Source organism: Zingiber officinale, chromosome 3B (genome assembly GCF_018446385.1).
Source record: "Zingiber officinale cultivar Zhangliang chromosome 3B, Zo_v1.1, whole genome shotgun sequence".
NCBI lineage: Eukaryota > Viridiplantae > Streptophyta > Magnoliopsida > Zingiberales > Zingiberaceae > Zingiber > Zingiber officinale.
In genome coordinates, this window is record NC_055991.1 from 32521443 (window position 1) to 32537799 (window position 16357).

The 16357-nt window shown below is 41.8% G+C and overlaps 2 protein-coding genes across 3 annotated transcripts; both read right to left on the reverse strand.

Moving 5' to 3' along the window:
* Positions 1 to 651: 651 nt before the first annotated feature.
* Positions 652 to 6132, reverse strand: LOC122056338. 2 transcript variants are annotated; one of them, XM_042618254.1, is made up of 7 exons: positions 5672 to 6132; positions 5205 to 5345; positions 4772 to 5137; positions 4390 to 4632; positions 2882 to 2974; positions 1110 to 1310; positions 652 to 985 (listed from the first exon to the last, which is right to left on the reverse strand). In XM_042618254.1, the coding sequence occupies exons 1-7, from the start codon at positions 6020 to 6022 to the stop codon at positions 773 to 775; spliced, it is 1608 nt and encodes a 535-aa protein (XP_042474188.1). In that variant the 5' UTR covers positions 6023 to 6132; the 3' UTR covers positions 652 to 772. The 2 variants fall into 2 exon arrangements, with proteins under 2 accessions (XP_042474188.1, XP_042474189.1); XM_042618255.1 differs by having other exon boundaries at positions 5695 to 5830.
* Positions 6133 to 6261: 129 nt separating this feature from the next.
* Positions 6262 to 9444, reverse strand: LOC122056336 (formin-like protein 16). Its single transcript, XM_042618253.1, has 2 exons — positions 8247 to 9444; positions 6262 to 7717 (listed from the first exon to the last, which is right to left on the reverse strand). Exons 1-2 carry the CDS (start codon positions 9416 to 9418, stop codon positions 6406 to 6408), a joined length of 2484 nt encoding a protein of 827 aa, XP_042474187.1. The 5' UTR covers positions 9419 to 9444; the 3' UTR covers positions 6262 to 6405.
* Between the last annotated feature and the right edge of the window lie 6913 nt (positions 9445 to 16357).

A 16357-nucleotide genomic window follows, 5' to 3' on the forward strand; every position in this document is an offset into this window, starting at 1 on the left:
AAGTTATTATTTATTTATTTTGATAGTTTAGATATCTAACTCTTTGAATAGATTAATCCAGAAGATAATCAATTTGACTATATAAAAATTTTTAATTAGTCATCAAAATAGATGAATCTTAATGGACAGTCCAGAAGTTATTAATAGGAAAAAGTGAAACATTCACTTCAACCGTCGCTCTAAGATGACCTTCTACTGTAGAAAATTTTGCCTTACAATAACTGAATATATAAAAAATACAAAAAAAAAAAAAAAACAGAGTTGAGGCAAATAGCGGAACACGAGGGGAAGAAGTTATTGCTAATTACTAACGTGGTTATTAGGCAACATCATCCACGCGTCGCTACCACAAATTTTCCATATCAACGTCTAAGTTCATGGCATTTTATTCAAGAGGAGGTTAATTCAGCTGAAACGGAGGAAATCGACATTAACAAGTACCAAACAAATGCAGAAAGCCTTTAAATAGGAGAAGGCTGGCACTCAATCTAAACTAGTATTTTCCCGTTTCTAAATTAATATAGATTTAACTAGGAGAAGGCTGGCGCTAAATCTAAACAAATGCAGCATCCATTCTTGGAATTAATTGACTTACCAAAAAAAAAAAATCTTAGAAATAATTTTGCCAATTTTTCTTTTAGATTTTTCTAATTGAAAGTGATTTCACAGTAAAATTCACTATGCATTTCAAAGTCTGGATACAATCAGGTTGTTGTTAATGAGCCACAAATAAATAAATTATCAATTGGCCTCTACACCACCTTTTTTTTAATCAACAATTTGAGGGTCTGACATAAGTTGGAGGCAGCGAGGGGCAGTGTTCGTTCATATTTGCGTAAGGGTTAAGGGTGTTGTATTCAGGCAGCTCCATTCTGTACTCCCCTAGTATCTGGCAGAAAGGAAGCTTTTCTTCCTGTGAATTGCACCAGCTTGGTAATCGTGTCTGGTCGTTCTCAAATATGTTAAGCATGTAAGCATCGCGAATCTGCCAAATTGAGAGCAATATACAACAAGGGCATAGTGAAGAAAGAGCTAAGCTGATACATAGAGATCAAGCGACATCTGGTGGAGCCAAGAATCTAATTATCATGGATGAACTTTGCACTTACAGTGAATTCAGTGACTTGTATGGAGTTGGCAAGTGGGCCAAATATTCCAGCCTCCTTGTACATTTCCAGAACAAAAGCAACACAAGTTGTAGATTTTCCATCACTATAAACCCAATCGTCTTGTTCGGGCATGGTAAGCAACTGATCAAAGGTCATTCCACGCCTTTCAGTCTCAATGATAATCTCATGCAAATCCAATCCCTGATAAGCAAAACCAGGTTAGCTACCCGAAGGAGATTAATATTTCTGTTTCTATTTTAATAGTAGAAGGCTCAACCCAATTAAAATATTCATTGTTAGCCAAAAATCAGATGAAGGGTAGCAGAGAGGAAAATCAAAAGAACAGCAAATAAGATGGTATTAAAAGGTTCCCAGCATAATATTAGACATGCCAACCAAGGGTCTATAGCATTCGCGAAGGCAGAAACTTACAACTGCATTTCAATTTCAGCCATTTTTTTGTAACCAGTTTCCAAAACTATGGTAAGAGTGTAAGACTACCTAAACTTCACACCAAAGTCGTTTGAGTGGTGGAAAGCTACCAAGTCATCTTAAAATTAAGCAACTGACCACAGTAATTAAGATTAAAACTGAAGCTAGACTACAATGGAGACAAATGTTTGTTTTATAGTCATCATCTGAAAAAAAAAACCCAGAAAATTACTATAAATTTTCACTTATTAAATCAATGAACTCCACGTAAATCACTAATATAAGTGAAAAACTTTATCAATTATCATACTGCTACCGTTTCATCCTAGATCGACCTAGGGAGTAACATTTTGTGTGTAACCATATGAGCATTTTTTTTAAAAAAAAAAAGGAAAAGATAGTTGTTTGAACTATTTACCCACCCAAACATATTCCTAGCACTTGGTGTGCAACTACATGATTTTCTTGGGAAGTTACTTGTGGTCAAGAGCAAAGTATTTCCATTCTTAATGTTGTATTAAGTATTATCTTAAAAAGATTAATCTTAAAGTAAACTTAATGAACTCAATGGACTCACATAATTGCAATGGGATTTGGAAAACAAAAACAAGATTGTGCTAACTCATCTTCTACGAGACTTGGAAATTCCATGTATGATAGCAAGACAAATACTCTTGGTTTCATAAAGCTAAACAGCAATTGTACAAACAATATATTTAGTTCCAGAATCTTCTCCACCATGTTGACCAAGTCCATGCATGTATATTATTCAGATCCCGAGGTGAATCCACAGCAGATGTGAGCATGTCAGCCCTACCTAGAAACCTTGCATGGTTCATTAATTCATTTAGGGATTCCTATGTTTTCATTCATACACTTGCGAAGTGTGTAAAGTAGACTAGATTGTTGGAAGCCCAAAAGTAGATCGACTTAGCTAGAAGTACAGGTTTTTTTTTTTAATTATAAACACCAGCAAAAGTAAAACACGAACTCCAGCTTCAATATCATGTTAAGTTATATATTTTATATCATTAACAGTTCTCAACTACCTGAGCAGCAGCAGAAGCAAGAGGGAATCACAATTTAAATAATATCTGAGATTTAGCATGTAACTCCTTAATTTAACCAACTTGCATAAAAAATCATTTTAATAAGAGCAAACAGTCAAAAAAAAAATATTTACTATATATACTTGCATATTTGCATAGGCAAGAAAACTTAGAGGCAAATATTTCCATTTTGACTTCTTACTCAAGATAGTTACTACCTAGCTAGCGTTCCTCAGAAAACAAAGATCTAAACTTAAAACTACAAATATTTCACTGATCTGGTTCAAGTACCTCTGTTCCAAGTCGTTTGTTGAGGGCTTCATTCCACATATTAGCAGCATAGGCAGGTTGCAACCTAGCCCACATGGACATAACAGACATTACCTGGAAAACAGACCATTGAAGAAAATATTTAGATGACCAAGGAAGACCCTAAATAACGCATATTTGCATTTTAAAAAAAAAAAAAGCTAAATAGGAAGATTAGTCTGTACAGGGTGGTATACATGGTACATAACAGCCCTGATAAATACTGGTAATCAGACCAAGTTATACCTGTCCACCAATTCAATAGATAACATTGTTTTAGTTTCCCTCTTTTTTCGTCTTTTCCACTTCTCTCTCTCTCTCTGCGTCTATTACCACTCAAGCTCTCTGGCTGTCCTTTGCCAATCAGTTCCTTTTTTTCTCTCCTAACAGAAACCAACACATATCAACTGTTGTTAAGTCAATCAGTAGCTTTCCAGTAAGCAATCAGTCTTGAGCATGGACCATTACTTGAAACCATGGCTCACATTGGAGAATCTTGAAGGTTTAATAGTAAACCCACAATAGGTAGATGAGAGTGAGAAGCTTTACAAAATCCTTAACTCCTAAACCCACATCTGATTTTGTTTCATAATACCTAGACCATTCTCAACTATCATAGGGCTCTACATGCCTTCACTAAATTTCCAACACAAGTCCCATGCATCAAATATGAGAATAGTTCTCAAATGTTATCTAGAAATTTGTTATATATGATTTATGTTGAAGTAACTCCGCCCATGATGACCAGTCATGGCCGGTCCCAAGCCCGGATAAAGGAGGAGGGTTGCGTTAGGTTGCCAGCCAGCGTCAAACTATGGCAAATATTTCATGAATGATTTATGTTGAAGTAGAAAAACTAAAAGAGCATTTGATCCGAGCATCAAACATCTGTCCAAGATGCAGAGGTAATGAGGAAGAGGATACAATCATACAAAGCTACAACACTAAAGAAAACTTAATCTGAGTCAATTAACTGTTTGTATTTAGTAAACCCATAGGTACATAGTACATTCCAAAAGAACTAAACTTCCTTATGTCAAAGTTCAAACTCTTACAAATCCACATAATAAGTGTAGTATGGCAAATACTTCAAGAGATAGAATCAAAATTAATTGGGACAACAAAATTGGTTAGTGAGATTGGAACCATTCATCAAAGTGATTGTTTTCAGAAAGAAATAAAAAATCATATAGAATACAAGGAATAATATGAATCAAGAGTTCACAAAATAAAATCTGAATAACGAAAAGTTCAATGTAATGTTTGATGTTTCTTTAGTATATGAACATTTAAAAGAAAAGATTGTGTTACAGTAAGGGAAAATGTAGAAGCTAAGATATATATGTTAAACTGTAAAGAAACAAATTTAACGGGTATCCAGAATCTAATAAACAAAAAAAATGAAAGAAGTGAGAAGAATTAATAGATAACATTAGCAATAACAAAAGTATCCAAATTTGTAATTTGATTAAGATTTATTATGCTCATACCAAATTAGCATCGAGGGGAGGCGGATAATTATCAGATATGGTATCAATCCAGCTAAATATCATGTTGTGATACCCATAGGGTTTTCCAGACATGCTATGAGCATAAGCCCATGCTTCTGTTTCATTGAATTTTGCACGCAAGTCAGGATGCAAAGGAAGCAGGGCTATTTGAGGGTTAGAATCATCCTTCAGTGCCAAGTCCCACCACTCATCCCATGGAATCACCACAATAATCTCCTCTCCCTGTCAGGACACTCTAGTCAGTTAGAAACCTGGAGAGAATGAGCAATTTAAATTTCATCATTCGGACTTTAATATAACAATAAAGCACAACAGTAATGATTCTAAACTTAAAGTTGGATTTTTAAAATCTCTCAAATACCTTCTCATTCTCATGTCCAGATTCTCCAACCCATAGATTGCCCATGTCATCCTTTAAGCAAACTGCTGTATGCCCAGCAAATGCACCAGTCACCCATTTTTCTAAAGTCTCAAAACCACCCCAGCGACCACGTATCTTTGATACTGCTAGGAAATCACCCGAATGAATATCCTCTACTCTAACTGTAGCCTGATGAGGTTGAGAACGTTTCTCAAAGGTGGCATCCATATGCTTCTCCAAGAATGCTAAATTAGCGTTCTGACCCCAGCCAGTGTTGGAAAAGAGAGGTAAAATATCAACCAAAGATAGCAAAGTCCCAAGCATTCCCGAGGACATGAGAAATACAGATATGCCATGTTGTTTAACCTGAAGAACATTATAAGATATTAATCATAACTACTCTCAGGAAAGAAGAAAAGTTATCAAAATTTACATATTCCATTTCCGCTGGCTCTTCCCATGACTTTATCACTAGCGTGTGTTCTCGAGCTGAGAAATAATAATCCCACGTTATCCTGTATGGTGTTGCAAATACATAGAGATCCATACATGTCCAACTATGTGCCGCATCAGTCTGCAAGAGAAAAGAAGAATTAACATCAACTTGAACCATTACTCCAAATGATAATCATCAAAGTAACCTGAAGCAGACAAGACAAAAAAAGTAAAATAACTGAGGCGTGTTACATTGCAAAGTTGTTAGAGGATTAACATATATGTTTGCAGTGCAACATCATTCAATTTGAATACAATCAATAGTTTGTACCATTAGCACATAAAGAAAGCAGGACACAAAACTGGAGAACATATCAATGTAATACTCTCTCACGCGAAAACATAAAATGAAACTAACCAGCGACATAATTCAAGTTATCTAAATTTTAGAAAAACAGAATTTGCCTTGATATGAAGGATCGCGCTACCGTTTGCGCTTTGACTGTAACCGTCTTCACCGAGCTCGACGAATTCAAGTCGCGCCTCGTTCTCGAAAAAGCAGGCGCCCTTCCAGCCGACGGCCGCGGCATCGGGGACGACGGACCCGACATAGGAAGGTAGGAGATCGACAGCGCTGTGCAGGTTATTCATAACCGGCCAGGAGATCTGGCGGGGGAGAATCGGGAGCACGTCGTTGACGCGAAAGGGAACCTTGAAGGCGATCGCAGGCGAGCCGCCCAACCCGAAAGATAACGTCAACCCTACCCATAGGAGCGGCCAAAGCGGCGACGGAAGGGAAGAGGCGACCGCCACCATGGCACGGAAGGGTTCCGATTCCGATTCCGATTCCGATTCGTCTCCTCCTCCTCCGTGGCGGTGACCCTCGGTACGGGCGCAGATATGTTCGATGTTTTCAATAGGCGACAAAAAGATTGAAGACCGTCCGATCAGTAAATGAATTAACGGGGCAGCTCCAGCTGCCGTTGAGAATTTAGATAGGATAAATCAAAATAATTATGAGAAATGAATAAAGAATCAATTAAAAAGCTGCATAAATTTACTAGGCGGTGGGTTTGTGGTAAAATATTTATATACAAAATAAATAGAAAACAGAAAAAAAAAAAAAAAAAAAAAATTAGACAGAGGAAGACAGTCAATGGTGCTGACTTCTCACGAGTTCGTGTTCCTCTTCTCCCCTGTCACGACGCATCTTCGTCGTCGCTGCTCGAATCCGACCTGACGTTTCGCGACAAGAAGTTCGGCGGCAAGTGGGGAAACCGCGCCACCGGTTTCTTGTCTCTCGCCGACGACCTACCCGCCGAAGCTTCTGCGGACGGTTTGTTCTTCTTCTGCAGGTTCCGCGCGATGTCGACGCAGGCCTTGTCCACCATGTTCAGGAAGTCCCTCACGGTGACGAACAGCCGCAACGGGTGGGCTCCGTTCTTCCTGGAGGTTCCAGGGTGGTAGTATTCCGTAACACCCCTCACCAGCTCCATCACCTGCCCATGCTCTTCTCTCGTCCCTCGCAGCTCCTCCTCCGCCGCCTCGACGAATGCCCGCATCTCCCTGGTGAATCCGTTGCCGCCGCATGAGTCCAGGAATTGCTTGATCTCAGCCAAACGGGCGCCTAGAGAGGCGCAGGTCCCGACGAGGGAGTCGGGGTCGACGCCGGCGGCCTTCTTGACGCTGGCGAACTCATCACTGATCCCCCCGACGACAGGAAGGCCCAACTTGATGTACTCTTTCTCCCTCTCCTCCCTCGTGCCAGCGCCGCCCCGGCTGGTCGTCCGGTCCAGGGTGGTCGGGCCGTGGCTATGGTTGCGGGTCACCACTAGGCGCTTGCCCTCTGACCGGACGACCTCCTCCACTACGAAGTGCAGCAGCGTCGTGCTCCCGTCAGTGCTCTTCACGTCGGAGAGCTTGCAGAGGGCGGAGAGGTTGAAGGCCTGGGCATTGCCGCGGGCCGTGCCGGCGTTCATTAAATTGCCGGCCTTGAGGACGGCTTCCAGTAGCTTGAGCAAAAGGCCGCGCATCTTGAGCTCCTTGCAAGCCGCCTCCATCGTCTGGAGAGACTGTCGAAGCTGCGCCACCTCGTGCTCGTAGTTGACCCGGAAGAGCATGGCATCGAAACGGGCGAAGGGGGAGGAGGGCACGGCGCGGAAGATGTGGAATAGGAAGGACTCCGCCTCGGCTAGCATGGCGGGGTTTCCGTCGTAGCTTCGGACCAAGGCCGCCTCCTCCTCGGTGGGGGCAACCTTGGTGAGGCGCTCGAGGACATCCGTAGGTAGGCTGCGGCCATCGACGAGGGCTTCGAGGATTTCGCTGCGGCCGAAGGGCAGGGAGCGGAGGACGATGGCGATGTTCTGCGACCTGCGCTGATCGAGCAGGGAGACCGCGGCGGTCGGCATGCTGGGGCCCGCATCGCCGGAAGCAGCGCCAGCTCTACCTCCGGCGGCGGAGGATTTCCTGGCCATTGTGCCAAACAGGACTTCCAATATGTCCTCATCGAATCTGAAACAGAGTGAAAAAAAAAAAAAGCTCAGTTAATTCCATAATCAGCTCTAAACACCAGTGCAATGCTGTCGTTAATAAGATCAAGAAATCAGGTTTGAAATTGAATCGTTGACTTCTATGAACACATTGACTTAGTCGATCCTGTTGATTTGACCACGTTGTCAGTTTAATTATCAATCTAGTAAATGCATCGGATACCTACCTGTTCACTAATACTAAGTCTTAGGAAGATTAGGATCTAGTTCTTCCGTCTATGCACGAAATTGAGAGAGGATAGCAACAATCAATGCAAGTTAAGCAAATTGAAAACTTCAAACTTGGAAAGGATACACAGGCTACGGACAAGCAAACATGGATTTGTCTACTGAAAATACGGTGAAGTGATAATTATCAGAAGAAGCCATGGAATTGGTCATGATTAGGTGGATTGTACCTAAAGTGAAGTCCCCTGGTCATGGTTGAAGGTTTTGTTGGCATTTCAGCCAACAGGTGAGATTCATGATTCACTGTGGTGTTTGCAGTTTACCTGAATGAGCCGTCGGTGATATTGTCCCAAACCATCGAGTGCTGGGCGTTCGCCGGGTTCACCTTGTCCCAGTGAAGCGGCTTCAGCTTCTTCGTCGAGCCATCCTCTGGGACAGAGGCGGCCGGTGGCCTCGCGGATCGGCTGCTGGCCGTACGGGCGCCGCCAGTTGGTGGGGCCGGTGGAGGCAAAGAAGGTCGTGATGGAGCTGCTGGCGGGGTTTTCCGACGAGGAGGAGGAGGAGGTGGTGGTGGTGGTGGTGGTGGTGGAGGAGGCCGTTCCGGAATTGATTTTGCGACTGTTGGGGAAGGAGGTGATGCAGGGACCGCGCTCGATTTCGTCGTCGTCGGAGGCGGCGTGGATGCAGAGGCCGCGCTTGACGTAATCGTCGGTGGTGGGAGAGGAAGGGACGGAGGCGTAGCTGGCGATAATACCGAGGACCCCGAATTCAATCTTCTCGGCGTTCGAGTTACTGATGCCTGGTGGGAAACAGCCACATGCTTCGCGCTCCGAGCGGATGTGGCTGCGGCGGCGGCGGCAGAATACGAGAACTGAGACGGCGCGCTCCGCACCGAAGAAATGGACTGCGACGAACTTATGCTGCCAGTGGGAAGCAACGGCCTTTCTTGTATCCTCCGCCGGTTTGCCGGGGGCGATAGTGACCCATCAGCACCAACTCCACCATCGGCTTCTCCAGCCGAGCCGGAGGCATCCAACTGGTTACGGCAGAAGGGGCACCTCTCCTCCCTGAAATCGCGCCAGTAGATGGCGTCCAGCCCATTCTCGTCAACAACATCGAGGCTCGAAGCGGGCTGAAGCTTGGGCCTCGAACTAGCGCGTTCGGGGAGGGCGACATCCGCGACTCTGACCTGGAAGCGCCGAGCGAGGAAGAAGAAGGTCAAAAAGAGAAGAGCGCAAAGGGCGAAGCTGCTAGCTGCGGTGACGGCGATGGCGACCCTCACTTTGGATCTGCAGGATTGGGGAGGTGCAGAATTCGAAGCCGGGGCCAGCGCCGGCTCTGGCGAAGGAGGAAGCAGAGGAGGCCGGATTTGGGACGAGGGGGTGGGGAGGGAGGGGAACTGGACTTGGATGTTCGTCTGCAACTGGGCGGCGGAGATCGCAGCGGAGGTGAGGAAGATCAGGAGGAGGGAAAAGAGGAGGAGCTTCGCAGCCATGGATCAAAAAAAGGAAGGAAAGAATCAGAGGGAGAACGAGAAAGGGAGGTTCTTAAATGGGAAAACGTTGACAACGCGGATTGAAAAGACGGCGTCAACGGGCGTAAAGCGAGCGAGAAGAAATGCGCTGAGACAGTTTTGACTCGTGCGAAATCCAAAACTTCTCGGCCAAAATTAAATGAAATTTTGTTTTTTCACCGTTAAAATAATTACCTGCATTAAAAAAATGTGTGTGTATATATATATATATATATATATATATATTAAAAAAATTCCTTCTTAAATTATTCCTGTATTATAATAACTTTTAATTAAAATTGCTAATCTACCTATATTAATGTTATAGAATATTTATATGATATGCTGTTTTTATTAATAATTATAAATATATTAAATTGAATAATTAAAATTATAAGCCCTTCATATGCACAATAAAAAATTATATCTATTTTTAACATCATCAAATTTTATAAAAAGCATGCCATCGGCGTGCTTGATTCATGTTCACATCCTTCACAGTAATTGTCAATCGAAGAAGTATAAGAAGTTGGTATCGTTGTTGGTGATATCAGGTTCACAAACCTCTCTAGATTAAACACCTTCGGTCTCTCCACATATCCAGATCCCTACTGATAGCCAATGCATTCACGTAGATGGTCATCCTAGGAGGAATTTAGCACTTGTCGCTTAAAAAAAGGTAGATCCGTTACCTTAGCAGCAGCACTTGTCGCTTAAAGGATCGATGGTCAGTGGTAGCACAAGGTTAAAGTAGCTATGAGTGGTTTTTGTGTTCTAGAGATGATGGTCACGGTCGAGTCACGGCAATAGGGGCTGAGTCGACTTTGCTTGTGGCAGGGAGAGCAACAGCAACAAAACTCGACGAGAAGAGTAGTGAACGCGGCGTGGTGGTGTTGAGGGAGAAAGGTAGCAACGTGGGGCAAAGGATAATTGTTGCAGCGATGGTCGTACAAATATCACGTGTCGTTAGGGAGAAGGGAAGGCTTAGGGTTGTAAACGAGCTAAGTTGAACTTTAGGGTGTTCAAGCTTGTTTGAGAAGGTAACTGAACTGAGCTGAGCTTAAAATATTTATTTTTTACGAGTTTGAGCTTGTTTGAAACTTGGTTTGAGCTTGGTTCATTTAGATATTATCAAGTTCTCAATTCAAGCTTGGCTTGACCTTGATTCGAACTTGGTTCGTTTAGATGTTATCAAACTCTCAATTCAAGCTTATTTATTATTTGAAACTTTTAGTTATTAGTTATTTGACTGATTATTAAGCTTAATAATTCAAACTTATTTATTTATTTATTTTATTATTTATTTAACATATTAATAAGAGTTTTATTAATAAATATGATTCATGAATATTAACGAACTGAGCACATACGTGTTCAAGCTTGTTTGTTTAGTTTAATGAGTTGTTCAAACTTGTTTATTTAATTGATCTTGTGTATATTGAATGAACATAAACAAGTTCTTACCAAGTTGAACACCAAGTTTATCTACAAACACTTGGTTCATTTACATCCCTAGGGAGGTTGCAATCGTGCTCGTTGAGTCACAGTTGGACACCTACGAGGAGGGCCAAGGAAGTCAACTCCGGCGTCAACGTCGATTGCTCGCGTGATAGATCATGAGCAGTGTTGGTGCAACATTCCTCAGGTCAAGGTTGACCTGGTTGACCAAGCTTGAGTCTTGGTTTGGATTTCGATGTTTGACAATGCAAGGTTGATTGAAGAAGAGTCAAGTAGGTCAAGGATGACCGGATACTTGACTGGGAAGTCCTAACTGGGATGTTAGGCAGGAGGAAAATCCTGGTGAGTGAAGCCAGGTGAAAGACCTAGTGAGTGAAGCTAGGCAATTGGGAAGTCCTAGTGAGTGAAGCTAGGCAGGAGAAAAATCCTGGTGAGTGAAGCCAGGTGAAAGACCTAGTGAGTGAAGCTAGGCAATTGGGAAAGTCCTGGTGAGTGAAGCCAGGCAAGAGAAATCCAGATGGGTCAAAGTTGACCAGACATCTGGTGAGAGTCCAAGTAGGTCAAAGGGATTGACCGGATACTTGGCACGAGGAAGAAAAGTTCAAGTAGGTCTTAGGGAGTGACCGGATACTTGGCAAGAAGAGAAAAGTCCAAGTGGGTCAAAGGGATTGACCAGACACTTGGTGAGAGAGTCCTAGCTAGTCAAGGGTGACCGGATGCTAGGTCTTATGTACCAACAAGTCATGGTTGACTAGATGTTGGTTTAGGGGGCTTTGGGCTTGGTTTTGGGCAAAAACCAAGATCTGGATTGATCAGCCGATTGATCCAGCAGGTTTGGATTGATCCGTGGATTGATCCAGCAGGTTTGGATTGATCCGTGGATCGATCCAGCAGATCTGGATCGATCAGTGGATCGATCCAGAAGATCTGGATTGATCCACCGATCGATCCGGTGAGTCCCCGTGAACAGAACCCCTCTGGATCGATCGGTGGATCGATCCAGAGGTCCCAATCGATCAGTGGATCGATTGGGACGCTGCTGCTTCGCGCGATAAGCGCTGGATCGATCCGTGGATCGATCCAGAAGTTTTTCCAGAGCACAGAGGTGCTCTGGATCGATCCGTGGATCGATCCAAAGCCTCCCCGATCAATTGGGAGCATTCCAATCGATCGGGATTTGACCGTTAGCGTCGATTTAAGCCGCAGGCGTTCATTTCCTTCGGCAGAACTTCACCGATTCATTCCAGATTCATCACAGCTCCTCCCCAGCACTCTCTAAGCTCCTCACCGCCAGTTCTTGAAGGTTCTTGGAGGTTCATCCAAGTCAAGAGGCGAGTTGCAACAAGAAGAAGAAGAAGCTAGGGTTTTTACTGCATCTCTTGTAAGCTTTTGCTTATTCTTTACTACCCTTTCTTCTACTTGTATTGAGAGTCTTGTAGGGCTTCTCCGCCTTCGGTAGTTACCGAAAAGGAGTGTTTATTAGTGGAGGTGTGTGTGTGTAGATCCTTGGACTAGTCACCTCTTATGAGGTGGATACCAAGTAAAATCCTATTGTTAGCATTGTTGTAGTTTGTTTCTTTGTATTCCGCTGCGCATCACTTTGAATAAACAAGCAACGAAGCACGACGAGCACACGCGAAGCTATTCACCCCCCCCTCTAGCTACTTTTCGGTCCTAACAAGTGGTATCAGAGCAAGGTTGCTCTTCACCGGAATCACCGCCGGAAGGGGCAAACATAACAAGCAAGGCTAGAGGGTGAAGAAGTTGGAGCAAATTCATCAAAGTCAAAGAATTCAAGAAGCTCAACTTCAAGATGCAATTCCAAGATGGACTTGGATTTGATACAAGGGTGGCTCCACCATACACATCCACAAGCTTCGATTCTTGGAGATCAAGAATTGAAAATTTCTTGATGATGGAGATAGAGCAATGGTTTTCTCTAATGGAAGGTTTTAAGGCTCCAAGGAATTCAAAGGGCAAAGTTCTCAAAAGGAGCAAATGGTGCCAAGAACAAATCCAAAGATGTGAGGCCAATGACAAAGTGACCAAGCTTTTGGTCAATCTATTGCCGAGCAACATCTTGGAGAAAATTGGAGAAGTTGAAGATGCCAAAGAGCTATGGAGCAAATTGGAAAAGGCTCATGAGATCCCCTCCACTGTACCTAACCAAGAAGAATCCAAAGAGGGTGACTCATTGGAGCAAGATCAAGAGGAGGACTCCGAAGTTGAGAGATGCTCAACTTCCGAAGAAGAGGAAATCCAAGAAGCTTCATTCTCAAGGGAGTGTAATCAAAAGAGAAAGGAAGGAGCATATTCCTTGTTTCATGTACAAAAGGATGAAGAAGAAGGTGAAGCCTCCACCTCTAGGATTGAGGGGAAGCAACTCTTGGTGACACCGGATCAAGAAGAAGGAGAATCCTCCACATCCGGGTCAAGAGAAGAAGAGGATGAAGAAGCTTCCACCTCCACAAGTCAAGATAAATCAATTGGAGGGAAATCGATTTCGGATCAAGAGGAAGCCTCTACATTCATATCAAATGGAGGAGCAAGTGCCACCCCTACACAAGAAGGTATAAATAGTTCAATTAATAATAAGAATCATATTATATGTTTTGAATGTAGGGAACATGAGCACTACAAAAGCAAGTGCCCTAAATTGGCCAAGAAGAAGGGCCAAGTGGCACCTAAGGGCAAGGAGAAGCCAAAGGAGACCATCCCCGGAACAAAGAAGAGCAAGGAGCACATTGTGTGCTTCTCTTGCAATCAAAAGGGGCATTACCGGAGTCAATGCCCTAAGGGGAAGAAGATGGTCAAGGCTCAAGGAGGAAGCTCAAGTCAAGGGGGAGCCTCTAAGGTAAAAAGGAATGTAACTTTTATTGAGCCTATCCCTTTACATTATGGTAAAAAGTATGCTAGTTCTAACTTATATCATTTTAATGCTATTTACCATAAGAATAGAGAGCATGGTAAAATTAAGGAAAATAATGTAGCTTACCATGCTAAAACTACCACACCTAGGATTAGGAAGGTAGATAAAAATCTAGGCAATCACACTAAGGACCTTAGCTACAAGCCTAGAAATAAAAATGCTCATAAATTTAATGGAAAACCAAAAACTAAGGACTTAGTGATAGAAAATCAAGTCTTGAGGTCAAGGCTTGATAAAATGGAAAAGACCCTAAAAGGATGGAAAATATCCTAAAAGGGCAAAATGAGCATAGCCTAGGTCTAGGAGCACAAAGGTCATCTAATGGCCATAGGGGTTTGGGATACAAACCAAAGGCTAAGAAGGATGTAATCTCTTACCATAGGGTTCCATATAGTTATGGAACCAACCCTAGGTCTAGTGGTCAAGCCAAAAATACAAGGGAAGTTATCCCTAAGAGTATTTTTGCAACAAATGTGACTAAGACTTCTAAGAAGTCTAAGAAAGTCACAAAGAAGGTTACAAGGGAAGCAATCTCTAGAGTTGACCTAGAAAAAGTGACCAAGACTTCTAAGAAACCAAACAAGGTCACTAGGAAGGTATCTAGGGAAGTTATCCCTAGTGAATACCTAGAGCATCCAAGGAGCACCAATAGATTTTGGGTTCCTAGGAGCATTTTCTCTATCCCATAGATGGGTTAGAGAGTGTCAACTCTGAGAAGAAGGGTAGTTAACCCAACTTTGAAGAAATTGACACTCAAGGAGCATTTTCAAGGTTTTTGTTAACCTTTGAAAATGAAATGGATTTATTGTTAATCTTGGAAAGAGTAAAATGTGCTATAAAGGAAGAAATTTGAGATGACTTTAAATGGCACAAGAAATCAAGTGTTAAGAAATATCAAATTGGGACTTTGGTATTGTCTTAGGAATTTAAGGCAAATCTAAGCCTTAATTTAAAGTGATTACTCTTATGGGAAAATGAAATATGCCAATATTTGAGGAATGTTTTAAATTTTTAATTGGCATAATTAATTCAAGAGATTAAAGAAATGTCAAGTTGGGTTTTGGCATTTTCCTAAGGAAATTGGGCAATCTAGGGTTTATGCTTTAGGATTAGCTAAGGGTTAAGAATACTTAGATAGATAATCTAGGTATATTTTAATTATGCAAAATCTTGCCATGTTTGGTTGCCCATTATATGCCATGACATCATGTTTTATTTGTGCATTCATGACTTATTATGAAAAACTCAAAAATACCATGTCATGACATACATACATCATGTAGTTATAGGAAATTTTCTTCTGAAAATTATTTCTTTTTGATGTATGCCATAACATTATCATGCATTATGTTATTTCCTTAAAATTAAAGACAAATGGCAGTTATCATCAAGTGGCATACCAAATGACATCCTAGGTGGATGGTCAATATCCACAAGATGCCTAGATAAATATGCATGAACCCTAGGTTAGAGCAAAACCAAAATTAACATCTCACAAAGACCTATAAGATGACTTGTATGTGTTTTATGCACAATAGATACAAGTGAGATGTTAGGAAGACGAACAAAACTCAACATGCTGAGTTAGTGCATTTCCTTGAGTTTTAAGTTCATCAAAACACATAGTTATGTGTTTTCCCATCATTGGGAAAACTAATGTACAAGTCATGTGCATTAAGCCCAAGGAACATGGTGGGATATTGGTTTTGAAAATGTTTTTAAAATGATTTTGGAAAACCTTGGTGAAGGCTATCTTTTGATAGTAATCACCATTGAATAGTTAGACACAAACTTGAAGAAAACACTAAAGTTTTTGCAAGTTCTCAAGTTTGTGTCAATCTTTGAAAATATGATGTATTTTCATAGAAAACTATTTTTCCATGATAAATTATACCCTAAATAATGTCTACACAAATTTTTACGATTTTTTGGAATTTTGTAGAATTTTCTAGGGGTTTCTGAAATTGGCTGAAATTAAATTAGAAACCTCAATCGATCGGTGGATCGATTGAGTGCATCAATCGATCAGTGATCGATTGATAGCATTTCAGAAGCTCACTGGATCGATCACCGATCGATCCAAGAAGATGAATCAGTGGATCGATTCAGCAGGGTTCAATCGATTGGAACCCAACTCCAATCAATTGAAGATGCTGATTTTGGCTGGGAAAGCTTATTTTCAGCATTTTGAACTTATTTTAGTCTAGGTAACCATTCCAAACCCCTGAAAATATATTTGTATACATAAAAAAGGGTGTTTTCGTGTGGAAAACAAGGATGGATTGGTTAAGGAAGGCTAAGTTGAAGTTTAGGCTGAGGTTTGTTTCAAATTTTGAATATTTGAACCTCAAAACTTCTAAAATTGGGTTTCCTAAAGTTTTGGGGATTCCAAGTCATTGTTGGTGCAATGACAGAAGTTACCACCATGTCTTTATGGGGATGGATTCTTTAAAGACATAAAAATTATTTTTCATGAACCTTGGAAGGTGGTTAACCTTCCGTTAAGAACATGCTCAAGGTTGAGCGTTTGAACT